The sequence below is a fragment of the Lipomyces doorenjongii genome, assembly GCF_038497915.1.
Source record: "Lipomyces doorenjongii strain NRRL Y-27504 unplaced genomic scaffold V1508scaffold_59, whole genome shotgun sequence".
Classification (NCBI taxonomy): domain Eukaryota; kingdom Fungi; phylum Ascomycota; class Lipomycetes; order Lipomycetales; family Lipomycetaceae; genus Lipomyces; species Lipomyces doorenjongii.
The window spans coordinates 15231-34418 of record NW_027118126.1 but is presented as its reverse complement, the minus strand read 5'-3'; the positions used below and the strand labels follow the sequence as shown (position 1 = coordinate 34418).

Below are 19188 nucleotides of genomic sequence, written 5' to 3'. Positions count from 1 at the left end.
ATATTCTTGCCATAGTGCTTAGTTAGTCCATGTGCTAATCCGGAGACAACATAGAAGTCCAGTCGTTAGTTGTCAAAGTCCCAGTATAATAAGCGTATTTTATTGGCAGCGGTTGTTTGGCGAGCATGACTAGTTTAATATGGGTAACACATCAGGAGAACCATAATTTGTACCGACGTGACAATAAACCAGAAAATATAACCGTTAACACAAACTATACAAGTGTGATAAGAATAAATGTGATATTTTAAGTCGCACATGATTAGGAAAAAATACAGAGCCTTAGAACCTTCTCCGCCCACCACCGTTTCCACCTCCCAGGCTTGTCACAACCTTAGGCTTGGCTTTGTAACCTGGGAGTAACATGCTCTTATGAACGTACTTCGACTTGGGGATAATGTAACACGCTGAAAGTGACTTGTCTCGCAGAATATCTCCATACCGATACTTCGGCAAAGACTCATCAAGGCTCAAAGGGAATGCGATGACACCACCTGGAACACAGTCGGGGTTGGGCTTCAACGCGCCAATTAATCCTTTGCTGACCTTGGGATGAATCGGCATAACTTCGTTAGAGTGCTGGTCGTCCTGATTCACGGGGCGATAACCATTGTACAACCGCTTCGCTATTTGATGTCCGAACAAGCTTTCAGCAGTCATATACACGAGCTCATGGCCGTGCATATTGCGATTCCGTTCTTCTTGTGTTAAAAGCTCGTACCGCTCCCCCACAGCCTTTAGTAATCTTATCTCGTCGATAAACGGTAATAAAGCGACGCCTTGCCATGCCATCTTCTTGCCATTCATATCAATTGGAAAATTCTCCGGATAGAAATCGATAATTTCACTATCCCCGTCCGTCATTAGCGTTCGAAGGACGGGTGGCAGAGTATGGCTCGAAGCTGCCGGTAACACTCCCATAAGCTGCTCGTATGGTTTGAATGGCTCGCCCAAATTGAAGTTTATCTCCATATCTCCGATGTCAGTGAAATCCGCAGCAAATGGCGCATAATGATATGGGTAAAACCAAGTCCATGACCGACAGCCTTGATAGTAGTATAGCAATACCCAGCTGACGCCTTCAATGTACGACCGCACAACATCTTTGCGAACGGATTCTATCTGCTCTTGTGTCTGACACTTAAATTTCTGAGTGTAATACCGATTCTTGTACCCGGGCTCCCAGAAACGAATAGTGTCGTCATCATCTGAGGAAGATTCGTCATCGTCGGCCGCCGGCGTCTTTGATGCAGAGTAGCCATTATCCGCTTTCCGTTTCTTTCCTGCGCTGCCATCGGTTTCGACATTAGACTCCTCCTCATCTGCTTTGCGCTTTTTGGAATTTGAGTCTGGAGTACCAGGAACTTCTACAGAAGTGATAGAAGAAGCCGTCGTTAGAGAAGAAGTATCTTCTACAGAAGCGTCAGACGAAGTGACCTGAGGTGGTTCTCCCTTCTTTGCTAGTAACTGAGCCTTCAAAAACGATGCAGCGCTCTTATTCGCCTGGTCCGCATTATAAGTAACAACGCCGGCCATCGAGTTGATGGTCTTTGTCGTACCACTGGGTGCAGTATCGTTCGAAGATCCCATACCAATTGCCACACCTTGGGGTGTGAAGAGCGGAATATCTGTCGGTAGGGATTTCGGCCCAATATCAACCTGATTACGCCGGACAACAGGTGTGACCGGTGCTCCGGCGTGGCCATTATATCCGTTACCTCCTTGTTCCAGTTTGCGACGTTTCTGATTTTCAATTCGCCAGAGCTCACTCTCACGACGTTTTCTGAAGATCTGCTCTTCTTGAGCACCAAGGCCCTTAAGCAAGAACTCTGTGCTCTTTAAGTTAACTGTGCCATCCGTTGTAAGATAATTTCCCATTGACGCCAATCCCCGACGCCAGATACCAATCAGAATGTCTATTCCGTTTTCTCGAATCTCAAGTGACGGAATATGCGGCAAGAAATCGTTACCAACGAAGAAACACATGAACACCCAATCGTCAATAGCTCGTTCCAAATCAAACTTAAAGGGAAGACGGCTCACATAGAGCTCAAGCTCAAGGTATTCACGCAATATGCTAACATGCAGCCAAATGAAAGGCTTCTTGTCAGCAGCAACCGTCACGCCTCGTTCGTCAAATTCCCCATTCTTGACTTTGGCCTGACCAGTGCATTGTGAAGACGTGTGGCCCTGCTGACCACATAAATGACAGTGCCGCGGAGCGCGGTCTTGGAAAAACACGTCTTCCCGGAGAACACGGAAATGTGGCTCATGTGTAGCGAGACCAAGCATGATCAAGTCTGCGTCTAGGCCGTAGATAGCATGAGTTGTATTTGGGTTATGGTGAGGACTCTGGCGTTGACTGCGGATAAACTCCATGATCTTGTGCTCCCCTTCTCCAGGAACTGAAGCGTCCGAAATAATTACTTTCAACTAATGACAATTAACAACGAGATAGTCAAACCAGGAACCCTGAAAACATACCTCCTTCCATCCTGGATCTGAATTTAGCTTGTATATTGTCCAATATCTGATGGCAGTCGCTAATTTGTCCATAAACGGCGTACCTGGAGTAATTACGTTCGTATCCCAGGATCGCTTTTCCTTGATGCTGTCATCTATGACGTTGCCTTTAGCTTCCATTTCTTCAACCATCCGTGCATTCTGTTCGTCTTTATCCTTTGCATCTCTCGCCGACCTAAACCGACGTGATCGTTGCTGATTCATTTTGGCACGGGGGGCGACACCATCAACGGCGATCATCAGTATTTTTCTTGGCCTCGCCATGCTCACAACGCGGTCGGTATACTTAAACACCTCAAGCATCATCTCATCCTCTGTCGCAGGTGGCGGTCGATTCTCGGGATGACTGCAAGGATGAACGATACCGTTCATGTCGAGATATAAGTTGTCGAGCTCGCCGTTCGGGTTCGGCCGCGAATAATCCGCTGGATAGGATACGCCATCGATAACAACATCAGGTTCTTCGATTACTGGACTGATAATCTTTGGGTACTTCTTAGATAGCCATCGAAACAAGGCTGGGACACTATAAAGGGTTATTACTATTTCGTTCTCATGATAACAAACAAAATTAGAGTTTCTGGCGTAGCTTGATTTTCCTTCTTTTTACGTTGAACAGAAAAATAATACGACATGTAGACGACATGAGCCGATAAAATAAACGCTTGCACAGGATTTCTCTAATAGCACGACGATACAGCAATCTTCTATTCGAACGCAAAACAGTGATGGCAAAAAGAAGCACGCCAAGAACTAGAAATAAAGACTATCTACCCCATTGTAAAGTAAGGTCCCTATAACGAATGCCGAAGAAAGTGAAAAAATTTCGCAGCGATAGTGTCAGCGCAACGGTTGGTAAGTAGGACCTAGAGTGCAAAATATGACTTCGAGTATGTTAGAACATTTCTGCCTGCAAAGACATAAAGTGAAGAGCTAATTTTAAGAAAGGAAGACAAATTTTTCAGACAAAAGTTAAAGGTAGCGTGTGTTTTTCCACATCGACCCAGTAAACTAGATCTCGAGCCAAATGCACTCTAGTCATCATAATAAAGCGTGCTCCAGACCAGACATATAATCAAGAAGATAACACATTAAACTAAAACAAAATAAACAAGAAATAACTAACCTTGAAAGAACCCTCTGCTAAGAGATAGGCACAGGCGCGATCAGATCGTGGCGCTGAAATTTTCATATGCCCCGTGTCAGATGCAAGTCAAGATCTCAGTGATAGTTCAGTATAATACACAAAAAAGGAGTGTCAGTCAGAATATCTGACACTTGTCCACTTCAAAACGAAGCTTGTAATCCCGTGATAGACAGAGATGACAGGAAAAGGAGGAAAAATAGGTCTTTTTAAGGTCCGGTGGTATAGGGCAACTGTCAAGTCGTAATAGTTTCTCACCCATCTGTGTGCACGTAGGGTTCATTTACCCCCTTTAACTCGACCTAGTCCAAACCAGGTAATTCTGGCCAGGCAAAGCGATAAAAAAATGGTGACAACCCTGGGATTCGAACCCAGGCCTCCGAAGAGATGAGAACCTTAATCTCACGCCTTAGACCAACTCGGCCAGATTGCCCTACATATTTTACAAAGAATTCGGAGATTGGAAACCTATAGCAGGTTATCTGGGTTAGGGTAAGATCGTTTTCACATTGCCTGCCTTGTAATCCAAAGGAATTGTTTGTAGTCTTTTTCACTCTTTGCTAATCAGCAGCCATACTCACGGCCGAAATAAAGAGTAATGCCAAATTCATTATATTGTAACCGTGATTCCGAATTTACAGTCCACTCAAAAAAGCCAACATTATATCAAAGGAGATATTGTGCGTAGCTATTCACAAGCCTTTGGAATGCACACCACACTACTCAATCAAATGCTGTTTCAATCGGCGCCTCACATCCAATCGCTTCCACCAATCATATGTGTAGACGTATATCCAGGCTCTTCCGACCTAGCTTGTGTAGTCAAGCAATTCTGAGGCTGAACGTTAGTATGTGAATGCATCAGTTGACTGTTTGGAAACTGCCAATCACTCAAGTGAAATTTTGAGCACCTTGGGTGCTGGTACTGATAACTATTCTCAGGATTTTGAAGATGCCGCGAGGCAGCATCGTAAAAGTAGGAGGATGAAGATAGAGGGGACGCCGCCGGTAGCTGTCGGCGAAAGCCTGCGGCTGATGACATACGATTGTACATCGCGTTTTCCGCGTCCGATGTTAGCAGATTCTCCGAGTAGGAAGATTCTTTAGAAGAGAATCCGGAGGCTGGTCGATTTGCGTCTTCACGATGTTGTGCAAAGTAATTGGCATTAACATGGTCGTGTTCAGGATGTGGGTCCATGTATTGATGAGATGAGGCCGGCATGGGCCCAAAAATTTGAGCTGAAACTAGCGCAGATTTCCGATAAGCCGGACTTGTTGTATGATAATAAGGTGAGGTGTGGTTATCTGTCAATGGACGGCTATCTGAATGACTATATTCTGCGGACAATCCAAGACCAGCAGCATTCTGGGCATTAGCTGGTCTGGCAGCACTGTCCTCTTCATCAGACTCGACTGCCAACCCATGGTCTAGTCTGGCATGTTCCAAAAGGGCAATCCGTCGTTCAAATCTATAATCGTCTCCAGATCAGCAATCGCACTACTGTATTAGCAATAAAATCCATCTAAATACCGTTGATCACATGCATCAACCATGCATCGCACGTGAGCCTTGTCCGCGTGCGTCCTTCGGTGTCTTGCAAGGCTAGAAGACTTTAGAAAGCAGCGTCAGTCATTCGTTGCTAAAGGCGCAAAACCAATCAACGTACATCAGAGAATCTCTTCTTACAACCAACAAATAAGCAGCGATGGGGTTTCTCGCCCGTATGTGTCCTCTCGTGGACGGTCAATGCCGATCGCTGAATGAATGCTTTACCGCATCCACTGAAAGGGCACTTAAACGGACGTTCTTGAGTGTGGATTCGATAGTGGCGCTCAAGGTCTGACCTCCGCGTGAAATTCTATTCAAGCGGTAAGAACTGCGTCCACACAGAGAGACGATTGTAAAACAAGCATAATAGTTATACCTTATCGCAGTTCAACCAGGTGCAATCAAATCGTCGTCTACTGGGTGATCTCGCTGTACCTGGTAGTGGTCGTGAGACAGACTCTGGCCGCTTATCAATCATGTTCATGATATCCATGGGTTGAATCAAGTGATGTCAATGACCGATTCCAAAACACTAATTCAAAACGGGCAAAACCGCGACAAGTTCGAATGAAATAGAAGTAGAGTGGCGACGGCGTGTATGTGCTGCCTTTCTAGCAAAGGAAGGTAGTACAAGACACGCGGTGTTAAATAAACTGACGTATGGGGACTCGCCGAACTCCGGCATGCAAACGAACCAGACGCACCAACAACGATATCACTTTAAGTGAAGACAACCAGAGAAAACCCAAGAGTGAATTCAATAGACATGCGGGATGGCCTCGACACATAAGATAGCGAGTAACCTTCGGCACGGCGATTTGCCTCGCCTTAAGACGTCCGAGGAGGTCTCGTCTATCGATGCGATGGGCCCTGTCTCTCAGCCACGGGAATGGAAAAACATTGGTAAACAAACCTAAGACAAGCTTAGTGCATGACGCTGATGGGGTACGTACAGAATGCATACACTGGGCTGCTCCTCGCGGAGGAACATGGCGTCGTACAGCGGAATATGAGCAGACTAATAGACAAATACTAGGCAGACAAATCAAGAAAGAATCATACACTTAACCCCGGTTAAGAATCCAGTATTATGGAATCGTGTAAGCAAAGCCTACAAGAAATCCTACTGTGGGGTAGCAGTAGGAGACAAGAGATACATATTGAAGTGGAGGCTATTGCGCTGGTGGTACGCGACGTTTATGTTCGGACAATTCAGCAAGACACACAGCAAACCTTAAAGTAATCGCATATGTATATCCCGATATGGATGCAAAACAAGTTACTTGAATGCAGAGTGACAGTGCAGATGCCATCAGTGGATCCAATGTCCGAAGCACCACTTTAGGGGTGGCAAAGGAGGGAGATGCCGAAAGCAGTATATCAAGTCGCACATACCAGCACAAACTCTTTCCATGTGTCGTTTCTGGATATGCACACCAGTGTGATGGAGATGCGCGAGGGGCAACCTACAAGCCTCAAGAACTGGGAGACGTCAGACTGCAGGAGGAAGAACCCTTGCTTGCCGCAATCGGAGTCGGTCTACCGAGAACCTCTAAAGAGTGAAATCCAAATACGCAACGTTGCACAAATATATGCTTGAAATTTGACCCGCGGGATTGTCCTCACTGTCAATAATTGTCTTATCATAGGACTTTCGATTAGACCTGTGCGCCGAATAAGCACTTGCAGCGAGCTCGTGAGCAGGCAAGAGCTTATGAGACATATAAACAAACAGAACTCCAGTTAACAGACATATCAATAGACACTATCCATTTCCGTGAACACCCGTAACAGTGCGTTCCAATTAACGGCTGCAGAAGAATCAAACCTCAAAGCAGGCGAACAAGAAGCATTCGATGTGACTCCGTCAGGAGGACCCAGAGCCCACAGAATCACGAACTGCTGTAGAATAAGCCTAGTTTTGCATAAACTATCTGTAAAGTAATATTAGCTCGGTCGTAAAGGGGTCCTTGAAGTGCAAACATAGGCAGGTACGGTAATATCGTGCATTCTCGTACCAGGGAAAGGGGCCGAGTGAGAAATTGACCGAGATCAAATTGGGAAACCCCATATATGAGGTTCGGGACAGCCCCTGAAAAGTGTCCACGTCTCGCTCTATTGAACAGCCACAGGATCATCCCAATCATCATCCACCTTATCTTGCCTCCTGAAAATACAGCAACATCAACAGTATACTGTCTACTATCTATAGCACAGCCGCTGAGATATTACATATGTTTCACAAACGCAGGTTGGAAGCATCGGCAAGCTGCCGGATGTGCGTCAGCGCGTGCTCTGTAAATATCACTCCGTAAACACAACCGTCCCGGCGCGCTTTGTTGCTTAGCTAGCCGTCCGGCCCCTTTTCATATACCCGACGTTAGTAGGATTACGGGTAACGCGCTGTCCATCGAGACCTTAGTGCAGGGGCCAGTTCCATTCTGACGGTTTAGGAATCTTACAGAGCGAACATGAACGATGACTAGCAAATACTACCACTTCACCACGAGCCGACGGAGACAGACAAATAGCATTAACAATACACGTACTATGACGCACAACAAATATTAAACAATAGCCTGCAAATTTGTAGACACTTCCTGTAGCATAACTCTATTACATTCAACCAGATGTGATTGCGCCCATTCCCAACTTCATGGACAATAACTGTTAAACAACTAAACGCAAGATGCAATTAACCCCAATCCGAAAACCACCAGCGTCCAAAACGATAAATACAACGAAATCCATTCACATATTCCAGTACAAAGGAAAATCCTTACGATTCTATATTGATAACCAATTCACGCAAATGCAGAAAGGCAATTCGACAGGTACACCAGGACGAATATGATCACCCACGCAAAATAATAACGCCTTCTATGTACAAATTGAGTTTCAATATCATATGCCCTAAGCACAGCGCTGTGGTCTATTCTATCATCCTCACTGCGCCACATGTGCATTGTCGCTATCAGTCTCCTCCGGCATTGGTGATACCAATGCGTCTTGCAATCTAGGAGGCAAGAAGAATATACTGTGAATATCCTCCACTTCTCCGAGTACCTCAGTGACCTCACTTCGCACCTCCTCATCGTCGGAGCGCTCGCGGTCGAGCTCATCAAGAGGATTCTCTGATGGGTCTCGCTGCATGCCCGCGTTGACTTCATCGAATTCTCCGTCCTCCAAATTAGTTCCTTCCTCGGGCTTGATAAGCTTTACCTGTGCAGTGTTGTACGACCGACAGAAATCACATTTAAGACCTAAAAAGTGAAATGGAACATTACTTTTACCGGAGCAGTCATTGCAGGTGATCACACTTCGCCAATTGCAATATGGCTCAGGCAACTTCTGACGCTCGATTTCACGATCGAGTAGACGGAACTGAGCTTCCATATTGATGATCGAACGGGCACAAGTCGGGCATTTATATGAACTACAGCTCCCGTTAGATACACGAATATCTACCCACGTCAAGCAAACTCACTTCTTCGTATGCTCATAGTAGCATTTCTGATGAATCGAATGGCCACACGACATGAATACTACCGTCATGGTGCTTGTAAACATGTACTCTCCGCAGATCGGACAGTTACATTCCGTCGAGTGCTCTATGCATCTGTGCGAATTCTCGAGACAAACCGACATGCAAACATTACACGTCTAGGGTTCGATTAGCAAAAACACACTCAAACCATGTTGCTGGGGCACGACGGGCAAAACCGCTCTGAGATGCACAAGGCCAGCAAAAAGCATACCTTGCAATGGAAAAAGTCCTTGCCAAGACCCTCCCCAATTCGGCATATTCCGCAGTCATTGCAGTGATAGATCGATTTATCCTGATCGTCGTCCCACAGCTTGCACTTCTCGCAAAAGTACTTAGCCACCCGACGACCACATCCGCGGCAGTCTTGTGCTGCCGACTGTGGCAGAAAGCAATATGTACACAACATGTTCTTGGTTTCGGATCGAATGAGCTGATGGTCTTCGACGTCATCGTGGCAGAATCGACAGGGATGCCACTGGTCACAAACGGAGCATTGTAATTTGACACCGCGCTGATAATGAGCGCATCCCCGAATCTCATTCGCCTCGTCAAACCATGTAGCTGTCTTGTCCGGGCTTGTCAACCCATTTGCTTCGTTCTCGTATACCTCCTGCTCATTAGCATCCTCCTCATCGCTATCTTGACGTCGAAGTTTATAATAATCCTCGGTCATTAGCTCATGCATCTTAATTGCTAGTTCTTTCTCTGAAATACCCATATTCTGGATAGCATAAATTCTCTGGCGCAATTCGTGTTGTCTCTCTTCCGATAATGTTTCCGCCGACTGTGCCATATCAACCGTCTCTGCCATAGCCACCGCTTCGTCCCACTCTTCAGCGTGCCTCCGTGAAGCGTGGTCACCGGCTTGACCGTTCTGGCGTCGACGACGTCGACTACTCCTCGATCGAGTCCGCCTCGACGTACTTATCAGTTCCTCACCGCCCTGCATTTCATCCTCCATGTCCATTCCGTCATCGCTGCGCACTGTCCGAGTATCCAAGGTGTCACCGTCGTCCGAATCATTCGAGAAGTCATCACCATCAGATAACTCTAGATTTGCAAATATATAGTTAGCAAGGTGTCTAGGAAACGAAAACGACGGTGCTGAAAATGTGATTGAGGAGAGCGCAGGTAACGACGGTGTCTGAAACGATGGAAAACTAGGCAATGCCGTTGGGGCAATTCGAGGAGGTGAAAGCGACGGCCAAAGCGAAGTTCCTGTAGATGACCTCGAGGCATTCGCCCGTACTGTGGTAGTCTCCTCTGAAGTAGAAGAGGATACTTCATCGCCTGACACCGATTCTAGTACATTGGTTTGGCCGACATCAGCGCACGATGTCTCTGACGGTTGCAACAATCTGCGTGGCAGAAAGTCCGGTAGTCGGATAGACAAGAGTGGTGGAAAACCGCCTATACTAGATATCTGAGGAATGTAATTATTGTTCTGCTGGATAGCCGAGGTCCCTGAGCTACGATGGCGCGAGCTCATTAGTACTGTGCAAGCAAGATTCCAGACCGTGGCTCGTAGCTAGTCCAATAAACGATGTCTGATTATATACAAATATTCCTAGCTGCTACCGACACTGGCAGCATGGGGTGGGCGAAGAGGTGAAGATAGTACACAGTTGAGTATCGTACGCCGGTGGGAGGTTTTGAGTCCGTCGTGGCACAGTCAGAGCCGGTAAACTACACGCAGCGCTAAGAAGAACAGGCTTGTGATTACGCGATTTGAAGACGTAAACTTAGGGTATAATAACGTTTCGTAATCTCCATTAGTAGTTAGCGCAGACTTAATATAATACTAGTTAAACGAACACTAACTAGATGTATTCTTTAAATAAAGCTTATTGGCACAGTGACTTTTGGTCAAATATAAATGATCACAATCTAACACAGCCGCCAAGCACTCTGCCGGGGAAGTGAAGGAGCTTATGCATATCAAGACCGGATATCTGAAAGATAATGGCTCGCGTTATATTGTGAAGTGATAACTACATCTACTTTTTGTCAGCATATTCCTTGAGTTGAATTCCCCTGGCGACCGGAATAAGTTCTGATAAATTGGGCAACCACATTCAAATCGCGTTTGTGCAATCACCACAAGAATGATCATGATTTTTTGATCATTTATTTACTTACACTTAAATAATAAAAATATATGACTATAAAACAACAAGATAAGTATCCCAGCCCTTTTGCACATATTTGCTATCGCCCACGTCTACTCTCCTCCAACTTTTGTGCTGACCCCTTAACGCGACCGGGCGGTAACCTTGGGAGCAGCACCCTTCATCTGTTGCTTGCTGAACTTAGCGCCAGCAGCGGTGGTCTTGCCAGCAGCAGCGAGTTTAGCCTTCTCGGCTTTCTTCTTAGCATCGTCAGCCTTCTTCTTCTCCTTAGCAAGAGCGATAGATTCAGAGCGAGCAGCTTTGCGCGCCTCAGGACGGATAGAACGCTTCTCCTTGATGACTATCTCTTTGTTAGACGTGACTGCAGACTAACTTACGCATAGATAACTACCTTCCAGAGAGGCACCGACGATAGCACGCTGGTGCTTCACGGTACGACGCGTGCGCTTCTTGGTGACTATCTCGCAATCACAATTAGTAATCCTATTCACACCTTTCCACATTTAATGCCAAGATACGCACCTTCCTCGGTCACACCCTTCTTGTGCATTCGGCGGTAGAGAACAGTCCAGGAAATTCGACGCGGGTTCTTGCGCTGAAGGAAGAGCGAGGCACTTTTGGACGAGACGAAGCGGAACACCTTCGAGTCGCCACGAACGTAGAGCTTGCCCTGAGTTCAAATGTTAACCACCGTTCCTCAATATCAATCTGTCATGCAGCATCGATTTTCACCGATTAAGTAGCGAGTGAGGAGTACTGTTAATCAACGCATGTTGCAATATAAGTGTCATCGATTCGAAATCCAGATACGTAGCAAGTGACTAATCCCCACATCATCCTGCTTCTAAAGGTCCGGATCCATCTCAACTTATTTAACGCCATACATGTCGATCAAAATTCGCCTCCTACTCGTGCTGCATGCGCTGTCCACGAAATAACCAATAGCTGAAACACATACTCTACCCGGATAGATTCTGTTTCCAGAGAAGGAGTCGATTTCAGTTCTCATCGTGTCGGTGTGTTGTGCGTCGTTAACGATAGATGGGTGGTTGACTTACAATCGATGTGAAAGATTAAGAGACGGTTTTGAGATGGTGATGTTGAAGCGAATCGTGGAGAGCTGGGTACGGAACATCGTAGTGCAAGTTAGTATGAGACTGTCCGTACTCGCCTGGACCGTTAGGGCACCATTAGGGCAATAGTAGCGGTATGTGTAGCATGCTCACACCGACAGTGGGAGCGTGACTGCTTGTTGGAATATTTGCTAACGCAATCATAAATATTTCCTCAAATGCATCACTGAGACTCCATTTATGCTATTAAGCATCACCGAAATTCGATGAATACATTTGAATTGACGTAGGAGTTAATATACTGCCGCTGAGGAATATATCGAGAATAGATAATTTGAGACTATGTCCTCTATTGTCACGCACAGTGATAGAGAGGATCATAGGGCGTTTTCTGAGGATCTGAATGGTCACTATAGAGAGCGATCAGGCCTACAAAGTTGGCAAGAGGGAGGAAATTTAGGGCACATGCGTCCATAGCCACAATATCTCATATCGATACTATCCATATCTTGTAGCTCGTGACCCGGTGTACCTTATGTCTCGATTGTAATTCATAAACTGCAATTGGCCTCTGCGGCTCCAATGCGATGGCGCGATTGGCCGGATTGTTCGCCTAACGCCACTGTGAGATCCCCCTTCAGCATAAGGTTACAATGCAGACCAGTCATTGCATCTAAATTTGCGCCATTCAGGAGGATCCACAGACTAATTCTGCTGTATTAATCGTTGAGAACACTAGTAAAAGACAGTAATAAGAAGCTGCTAGTTGTCACAATCTCCATAGCGTGCATGGGCACAGTCATCAAGAGCGTTTTTCACTGTTGGAACGTGCGGTTGCGAAAGTGTAGCCTTCTTCCGGGGGCGAGCCTCATGCCTGTTGCGGCGATGCACCCTGTGGAGGAGTTGACTAGATCTCATAGGCTGTGTACAGCAACAGCGAATTAAGGTGCGCCTCGTTATTTGCAGCTAGACACGCAACGACCAGAAACGAACATTTGGAAGGCGGTCATCAATTTGGTGCCGCTCAAAATACTGCGGCTCTCATCCTCATGCAAAGTGTTATGTGGGCACCGTTTCGTGCGATTTCACAGTCCTACTCGCAAATGGTATACAATCAATTACTATAGTGGTAATCCATGCGGACTGCGCTAGCTACAGCACATGTGGGTATCCCAGTGAGAGGATTTGCGGGTTGCAGGATTCGGGATACTACTGCTGGCTGCGGCTGCAGCTGCGGCGGCGACAGGGTGTGGGACTATTTGCTATTTCCGGGCGGCGCAGCACAGCACCCAACCATTCATTCTCAGTGAATACACTTGCAGCAGTTACTCGCGGTAGGCACCTTACCTTGACATTAATTACCCGGCCTGATGAGTGAAGTTCAGTACTCAGCATGCATCGCGGAAGCCTAAGATCACCAGAAAAGTAAAGTAATTTGGAGCATCTCGCACCAAACACACCACCACAGTTTCTGTAGAAATATCCCCAGCATAGCTATCCAGGAACAACTGCAGCTGCCGAAACCTAGTAGAGTCTCTATCGAAGGAGTAGACATAGCAGTAGTTCCATTTTATTATGTTATAAGCTGCTGAATACTTTCTGCAGATTAGAACGCGAACATATAGGAGCGTCCACAAATTATAATTTGGAACAAGACTTTTATACAGCTTGGGCACCGTTGCAAACAATCTAACTGTACATTAATTCCAACTTTGTGACTTCTCTGTTGGTCTCTAGATCATCATCTGCGGACAAAATGCTCCTTTATGCTGAAGTATACTGCATTGCATGTAACTGAAATTTTATATAAATATGTTTGATCCCTTTGAGTAGTCACGAAACCATCAAGCATTTTTGCTTACACTTTAAGCGGAAGTAGACGCAGGTATTCCGAAAATAGCAAAGCGTTGTTCTTTGTGTACGTTGGGAGTTTTGAGAGCCGGGTAAGCACACGACTCCTTGTGCTACTCGGCGGCACCCGTGCTGCGTCGGTGCTGCATACACGCTATATCTAATAAATACCTCCCGGCCCCACGCCTTGACCTGCCCTTTCTCTCGTTCTTTGACCATATTCTCTCTCAACTGTTCAACCTTTGTGCTTTGCATTCGCATTTTACATCTTTATTTTCTCTTTCCCTAATATCCACAATTACTCATAATGAAGGGATTAATTCTCGTTGGTGGTTATGGTACGCGTCTGCGTCCTCTCACTCTGACGCTCCCCAAGCCCCTTGTTGAGGTAATTTGTCCTCGAGATGACACGTCAAAATTTTGGACTTGTATTCCACGAACAATATCATTTGTTAACGCGTTATTAGTTTGGGAACAAGCCTATGATTCTCCATCAAGTCGAATCTCTTGCCGCTGCTGGCGTTACCGACATCGTCCTCGCCGTCAACTACCGACCGGAGGTTATGGTTGCTGCACTTAAGAAGTATGAGGAGATGTACAATATCACAATCACCTTTTCCGTAGAGACCGAGCCCCTTGGTACTGCTGGCCCTCTCAAACTTGCTGCCGACGTTCTCCAGAAGGACGACTCTCCTTTCTTTGTTCTCAATTCGGACATCATCTGCGACTATCCATTCCAGCAGCTTGCCGAGTTCCACCGTTCGCATGGCGGTGAGGCGACAATTGTCGCTACAAAGGTTGAGGAGCCTTCCAAATACGGTGTCATAGTTCACAAGCCGAACACTATTGGCCAGATTGACCGATTCGTGGAGAAGCCAGTCGAGTTTGTCGGGAACCGTATAAATGCTGGTATTTACATCTTGAACCCGTCCGTCGTTGACCGAATTGAGCTCCGCCCTACCTCGATTGAGAAAGAGACTTTCCCTACTCTCGCTAAGGATGGCTCACTCTACTCATTCGATCTTGAGGGATACTGGATGGACGTTGGTCAGCCCAAGGACTTCTTGTCTGGGACCTGTCTCTATCTCTCTTCCCTCGCCAAGAAGGGATCTAAGCTTCTTACCCCCACCACCGAGGAGTTTGTCCACGGCGGAAATGTCTTGATCGATCCCTCTGCGAAGATTGGCAACAACTGCCGGATCGGGCCCAATGTCACCATTGGTCCTAATGTCGTTGTCGGTGATGGTGTCCGTCTCCAGCGATGTGTTATCCTGCAGGGCTCACGTGTGCGAGATCACGCCTGGGTTAAGTCCTCTATTGTTGGGTGGAATTCCACTGTCGGCCGCTGGGCTCGTCTCGAGGGTGTTACTGTTCTCGGCGACGACGTCACTGTCGCTGACGAGGTCTATGTTAACGGCGGTTCAGTTCTTCCCCACAAGACTATCACGTCCAACATCGAGACACCGTCGATTATTATGTGATGTTCTTATTCTGGGTATCAGTTTGGGTGTTGGTTTGATTTCTTTAATTTTGTTTCTTTCGTAATTTTAGTTAATATCTATTTCTCATCGCGTCGCGATTCCATGGTGATTCATCATCTATTTAGTTTCAATGTCCGGTTTTCAAGTTTAGTCTGAGTTAAGGCACTTATTTGTGATATAGAGCCTATTTGTACCTTTTTTTTGTGTTATTGACGTTTCCGGAAAAAAAGTGGGTTTGTTTTATTTGCTTAGTACAGCGTTGTTTATAATGTTGTGTTTGATATCAGTTCTCGCGCTTGTTTATGTAGATTTAGTGAACTTCGAAATAATATGGATTGGTTTAATCTAGGATGAATGCAACTCGTCGAATTTGAATGGATAGTTCTTGGGATATCAATTTGAAGAGTTTTTTCTTGTAACCGTCCTCGGAGACTGTGAACTCGAGCACCGAGTCTGCAGGTAGCGGACCGCGGAGGATTTCGAGTACTTCGGATATCTCAGTCTCCATTGGGTCCTCCTTGGCTGAGACTTCTTCGACAGTGACCATCTTGGCTGTGACCTTTTGGACAGTGTCCTTCTTGGCCGCGACTCTCGGGGAAATTCTGGTGGACTTTATACCACTTCGCTGCCTGGTCTCCGGGCCCGTTACGCCATCGCGTGTGGTGATCGCCATGGCCTGCCACGCGGCTTCGCCAAGCTTCGCCAACGTTGGCGTAAGACCGTCGATCGAGTTCACCGTCAATGAGACTCATGATGTAAGTTAATGCAGCTTGTGTGACGTTGAAGGGCGAGACATGTAGAGGTGCAGACGATGGGTGGCTTGCACAAAACGGTTCGGAACCAGTCGAGGTCTTTGTCTGTGTTGTGATTTTGATTCGAACCAAGGACTCCTCCGCCCTCCCCGTTGCTGCGACTTAATAGATATCGCGTCCACATGTCGGTTGCCAAGTAGTTATTACTAGCTGCTCGAATTATTGCTTGATATCCGATCAAAGCATGAAACTCAACAGTTTATTGACATCAAGCAAGGCACCCTCACCTGATGTGCAAGCGCTGCATCACTTAAATTGTGACACTAGTACATCGCACAAGTCCTCGAATTCCAAACGGAACTGTACATGGCGACCGTGACCGTGGTAATGATGGAAGCAAAAATTTAGTCTTTTCCTGAATAACTTCGGTTGAAATGGGATGAGCCGAGATTACGGGGACGAAATACCGGATAGCGTGAGCCGCTCGAGTGAGGCACGTTGAAGCTCACACATAATCTGGCCTCACTGAGTGAGCTGGTCGCAGCTTAAAGAAGACGTTTGAAGACTCCTTGGGAATAGACCAAGAATATATGAAGTGCCATTGATATCCACGTCGCGTCAAGACCTTGCAAGCAGCCGCCGTTTGCTAGCGTCTTGGCGCATAGAGACAGGAGCTGAAAATAAGGATTTGCAGCAGCTACAATTCATTTTGCTGAGTCTGGAATGATCAAAGCATCCGAGGTAGACATTGCCTGCGTTGGATGTATCGTTTATATCCAATGATGACAATTCCGATCTGTATATCTTGGGAGGTTTCAGGGGTGGATGTTGTCGAGTGAGAGAGTTACGCTTTTGTTTTCGTCAAAGAGAGAAGAAAGAAAAAAATTACAAGTAAATAATAAAGCAATATATAAGGACCACACCAGGTTGGACAATAATTTGCAGGATTTCCGCTTAGAATCGCGAATATGAAAATGGACCTATTCGCAGTTTGGCCAAGACGCTAGTCAAATGTTAAACTTTAAATCAGTCAATAACGCTAACGCAATCACATCTGCCGGGAACCGGAAGCTTCTGAGGTAGGGTTGAGCCACCACTCAACGCCCGATGACAGATTTTTCCGGGACGAACTGCCATGTGTCGCTTTACGATGCTTGATCTTCATTACTTTGTGCTTGTGATACAACCTCGGCACAGGACACTTTCGTTTAATCGTTTCCGTCGTATTTTTGGGCGCGCTACCGTCATAGTGACTGTAATTATCTTTATACTATGGCTTGCCCTACAATCACAAAGAATTCCGGACGTAGCATCTTTTTCGGCAAGCGTATTGTGCTTTTCCGATTACGTTCAGGGAAGTGGCGTGCAGGTCATGTGGTGGTGGGGCCCAACTCTGTAATCGTATTGCTATGCAGACCCAGCTACTACGGAAACCCGGTTTTTTGGATAACAAAAGTGAGGTTTGACATCAACGATTGCTTAAATTAAGAGCGCCGTTAGAGTTGATTTGGTGCAGCCAGACTTCCTTCTTCTCAGCTCTGGCAGAGTGTATATATGCCCAAGGCCCTCATTTGCACCACATCCAAGAACAAGGTATTTCGTGCATCATAACAACGAATGGCTTCAGTACAAGGTGGGGCTGTCAAACTTCATCTAAGCGGGTTGGAGCCTTAGCTCGACCGCCTGGTGCCCGGCAGGAACAGAGTGGACAGAGGGACGAAGACTACATTCGCCGAGGACGCAATCGAAGGTGGAGCGCTAAGCAGTGGCGCCTGCAGGAGGTCCATACATTAAAAGTGGTCCGGGAACTGTATGAGGCCACTGCAGGTAAAGAAAGAAAGTCCCGCGCAACCCCAGCCGAAAAGGCACAGTTTCAACGCGGTGCAACGGCTATCATTTAGCGCTCGAAATCGACATATAGACGCTGGTCCAGTCCTGAAACGAAAGTTGAGCCCTGCATTAACCTTGGTCTGTGGCGAACCTCTGGCACACACAGTTTGAAAATAGCACCGCAACTTGGCGTTCAGACAAAGCAAATCCTCAGCTCGCTCGCGCGGAGGTGGCGGAGCCGATCAACCCAACCGAATGCTGGGCAGTCGAGCTGCACTGAACTGGGCACGTTAGATGATGCCTGCACTCCATTGCCTGTTAGCAATTGCGCACTACTGTGGTATAGGACAAATTTAAGGCTAACCAACTAAGATGACTGCAACGGCGCTCGTCGTGATTATGCTCAGGGTCTCGGACCTTAACTTGCCATTGTCCATCGGATTCGGTGACGTAATTCTGAAGTTCCAGTATAATTTTATATTAATAATATTCTTACATTGAGAAACGAATGGAATCCAAAAAAAAATAAACGTAATTGCAGCACCTACGATTCCAGCGTGGTCTCCCACCGCAGTACTAAGTAGGCCCAAAGAAGCTTAACTGGTGTTGATCGGACGGGGAACTGTGCTTTCTTCTTGGTATGGCCGCAACTGAAACTACTTTAAAAGCCCGCCACTTTTCTAACCTGAAGCGTGGTTAGGGGACAGATATCCTTTCGGTAAGATTACTGTGACTTGTAACGAGTAAAACTGGATTGCAATCAAGAAAAAAAAAAGGAAATCCGAACATGCAGCCATCCTTTCACGGTTGTGGCCGCCTCTTTCGTTGTTCTATGGAAGAGAGTCTAGTCCAGGTACGTTTTAATTGGTTGGTGCTACAATGATATATACAAAGCAGAGAGAGAAGGGAAGAGAACAAATCCCAATGAAGGGAAAAGATGAAAAGAAAGGAACAAAGAAAGCAGCGTCTTCTGATTGCAAGCCAGTACTTATATTACTAGTGATATACTACTATCTACTATATAATATTACTGTATCCTGCTGGAAAAAAGAACCACGGACGCGGTCTATGCCAACCTTTGCTGGCCTGAACGACTGTCAGCGGTTACGTAATCTATTTTGACTGTGCTAAGCAGAGGCACTATGGCCGAGTGGTTAAGGCGAAAGACTCGAATTTGGTGACGTTCGACATCTTTTCTCGTTTCGAGGCGCAGGTTCGAGTCCTGCTGGTGTCGTTGAGAATTTTTTTTTGGACGTATTATGAAGCAAATACAGCTTGATAGTAAGTTTGACTGTTTGATTATCTTGCA

General features: G+C 46.3%; 5 protein-coding genes and 2 non-coding genes across 7 annotated transcripts; 2 read left to right on the top strand and 5 right to left on the bottom strand.

The window, feature by feature from the left end:
- Nucleotides 1–282: 282 nt before the first annotated feature.
- V1508DRAFT_399461 (XRN 5'-3' exonuclease N-terminus-domain-containing protein) lies at nucleotides 283–5709 on the bottom strand (the record flags this gene model as incomplete). The annotated part of the gene is made up of 6 exons (XM_066938262.1): nucleotides 283–2433; nucleotides 2485–3049; nucleotides 4423–5136; nucleotides 5199–5278; nucleotides 5335–5526; nucleotides 5593–5709. The coding sequence occupies 6 exons, from the start codon at nucleotides 5707–5709 to the stop codon at nucleotides 283–285; spliced, it is 3819 nt and encodes a 1272-aa protein (XP_066793787.1).
- V1508DRAFT_t78 lies at nucleotides 4018–4100 on the bottom strand. The gene has a single exon. It is a non-coding gene; the product is annotated as a tRNA-Leu (tRNA).
- Nucleotides 5710–8116: 2407 nt separating the features above from the next.
- On the bottom strand, nucleotides 8117–10501 carry V1508DRAFT_239202 (uncharacterized protein). Its single transcript, XM_066936346.1, has 3 exons — nucleotides 8975–10501; nucleotides 8704–8879; nucleotides 8117–8652 (listed from the first exon to the last, which is right to left on the bottom strand). Exons 1-3 carry the CDS (start codon nucleotides 10250–10252, stop codon nucleotides 8163–8165), a joined length of 1944 nt encoding a protein of 647 aa, XP_066793786.1. The 5' UTR covers nucleotides 10253–10501; the 3' UTR covers nucleotides 8117–8162.
- Nucleotides 10502–11014: 513 nt separating this feature from the next.
- Nucleotides 11015–12027, bottom strand: V1508DRAFT_434485 (60S ribosomal protein eL24; the record flags this gene model as incomplete). Its single annotated transcript, XM_066942028.1, has 5 exons — nucleotides 11015–11236; nucleotides 11270–11349; nucleotides 11415–11562; nucleotides 11851–11866; nucleotides 11951–12027. 5 exons carry the CDS (start codon nucleotides 12025–12027, stop codon nucleotides 11015–11017), a joined length of 543 nt encoding a protein of 180 aa, XP_066793785.1.
- Nucleotides 12028–14032: 2005 nt separating this feature from the next.
- Nucleotides 14033–15675, top strand: V1508DRAFT_423525 (nucleotide-diphospho-sugar transferase). The gene is made up of 2 exons (XM_066941178.1): nucleotides 14033–14204; nucleotides 14284–15675. Exons 1-2 carry the CDS (start codon nucleotides 14124–14126, stop codon nucleotides 15295–15297), a joined length of 1095 nt encoding a protein of 364 aa, XP_066793784.1. The 5' UTR covers nucleotides 14033–14123; the 3' UTR covers nucleotides 15298–15675.
- V1508DRAFT_423524 (uncharacterized protein) lies at nucleotides 15573–16156 on the bottom strand. The gene has a single exon (XM_066941177.1). It carries the CDS (start codon nucleotides 15968–15970, stop codon nucleotides 15638–15640), a length of 333 nt encoding a protein of 110 aa, XP_066793783.1. The 5' UTR covers nucleotides 15971–16156; the 3' UTR covers nucleotides 15573–15637.
- A 2859-nt stretch (nucleotides 16157–19015) lies between these two features.
- V1508DRAFT_t79 lies at nucleotides 19016–19113 on the top strand. Its single transcript has one exon. It is a non-coding gene; the product is annotated as a tRNA-Ser (tRNA).
- The last annotated feature ends 75 nt before the right edge of the window (nucleotides 19114–19188 follow it).

Excerpts from the sequence above, each read along its gene's own strand:
- V1508DRAFT_423524 (XM_066941177.1), bottom strand. The coding sequence starts at position 15,970 with ATGGCGATCACCACACGCGATGGCGTAACGGGCCCGGAGACCAGGCAG.
- V1508DRAFT_423525 (XM_066941178.1), top strand. The coding sequence starts at position 14,124 with ATGAAGGGATTAATTCTCGTTGGTGGTTATGGTACGCGTCTGCGTCCT. Across the intron at positions 14,205-14,283 it reads TCCCCAAGCCCCTTGTTGAG|TTTGGGAACAAGCCTATGAT; the intron begins GTAATTTGTCCT and ends ACGCGTTATTAG.
- V1508DRAFT_239202 (XM_066936346.1), bottom strand. The coding sequence starts at position 10,252 with ATGAGCTCGCGCCATCGTAGCTCAGGGACCTCGGCTATCCAGCAGAAC. Across the intron at positions 8,880-8,974 it reads AGGACTTTTTCCATTGCAAG|ACGTGTAATGTTTGCATGTC; the intron begins GTATGCTTTTTG and ends ATCGAACCCTAG. Across the intron at positions 8,653-8,703 it reads TACTATGAGCATACGAAGAA|TTCATATAAATGCCCGACTT; the intron begins GTGAGTTTGCTT and ends CGGGAGCTGTAG.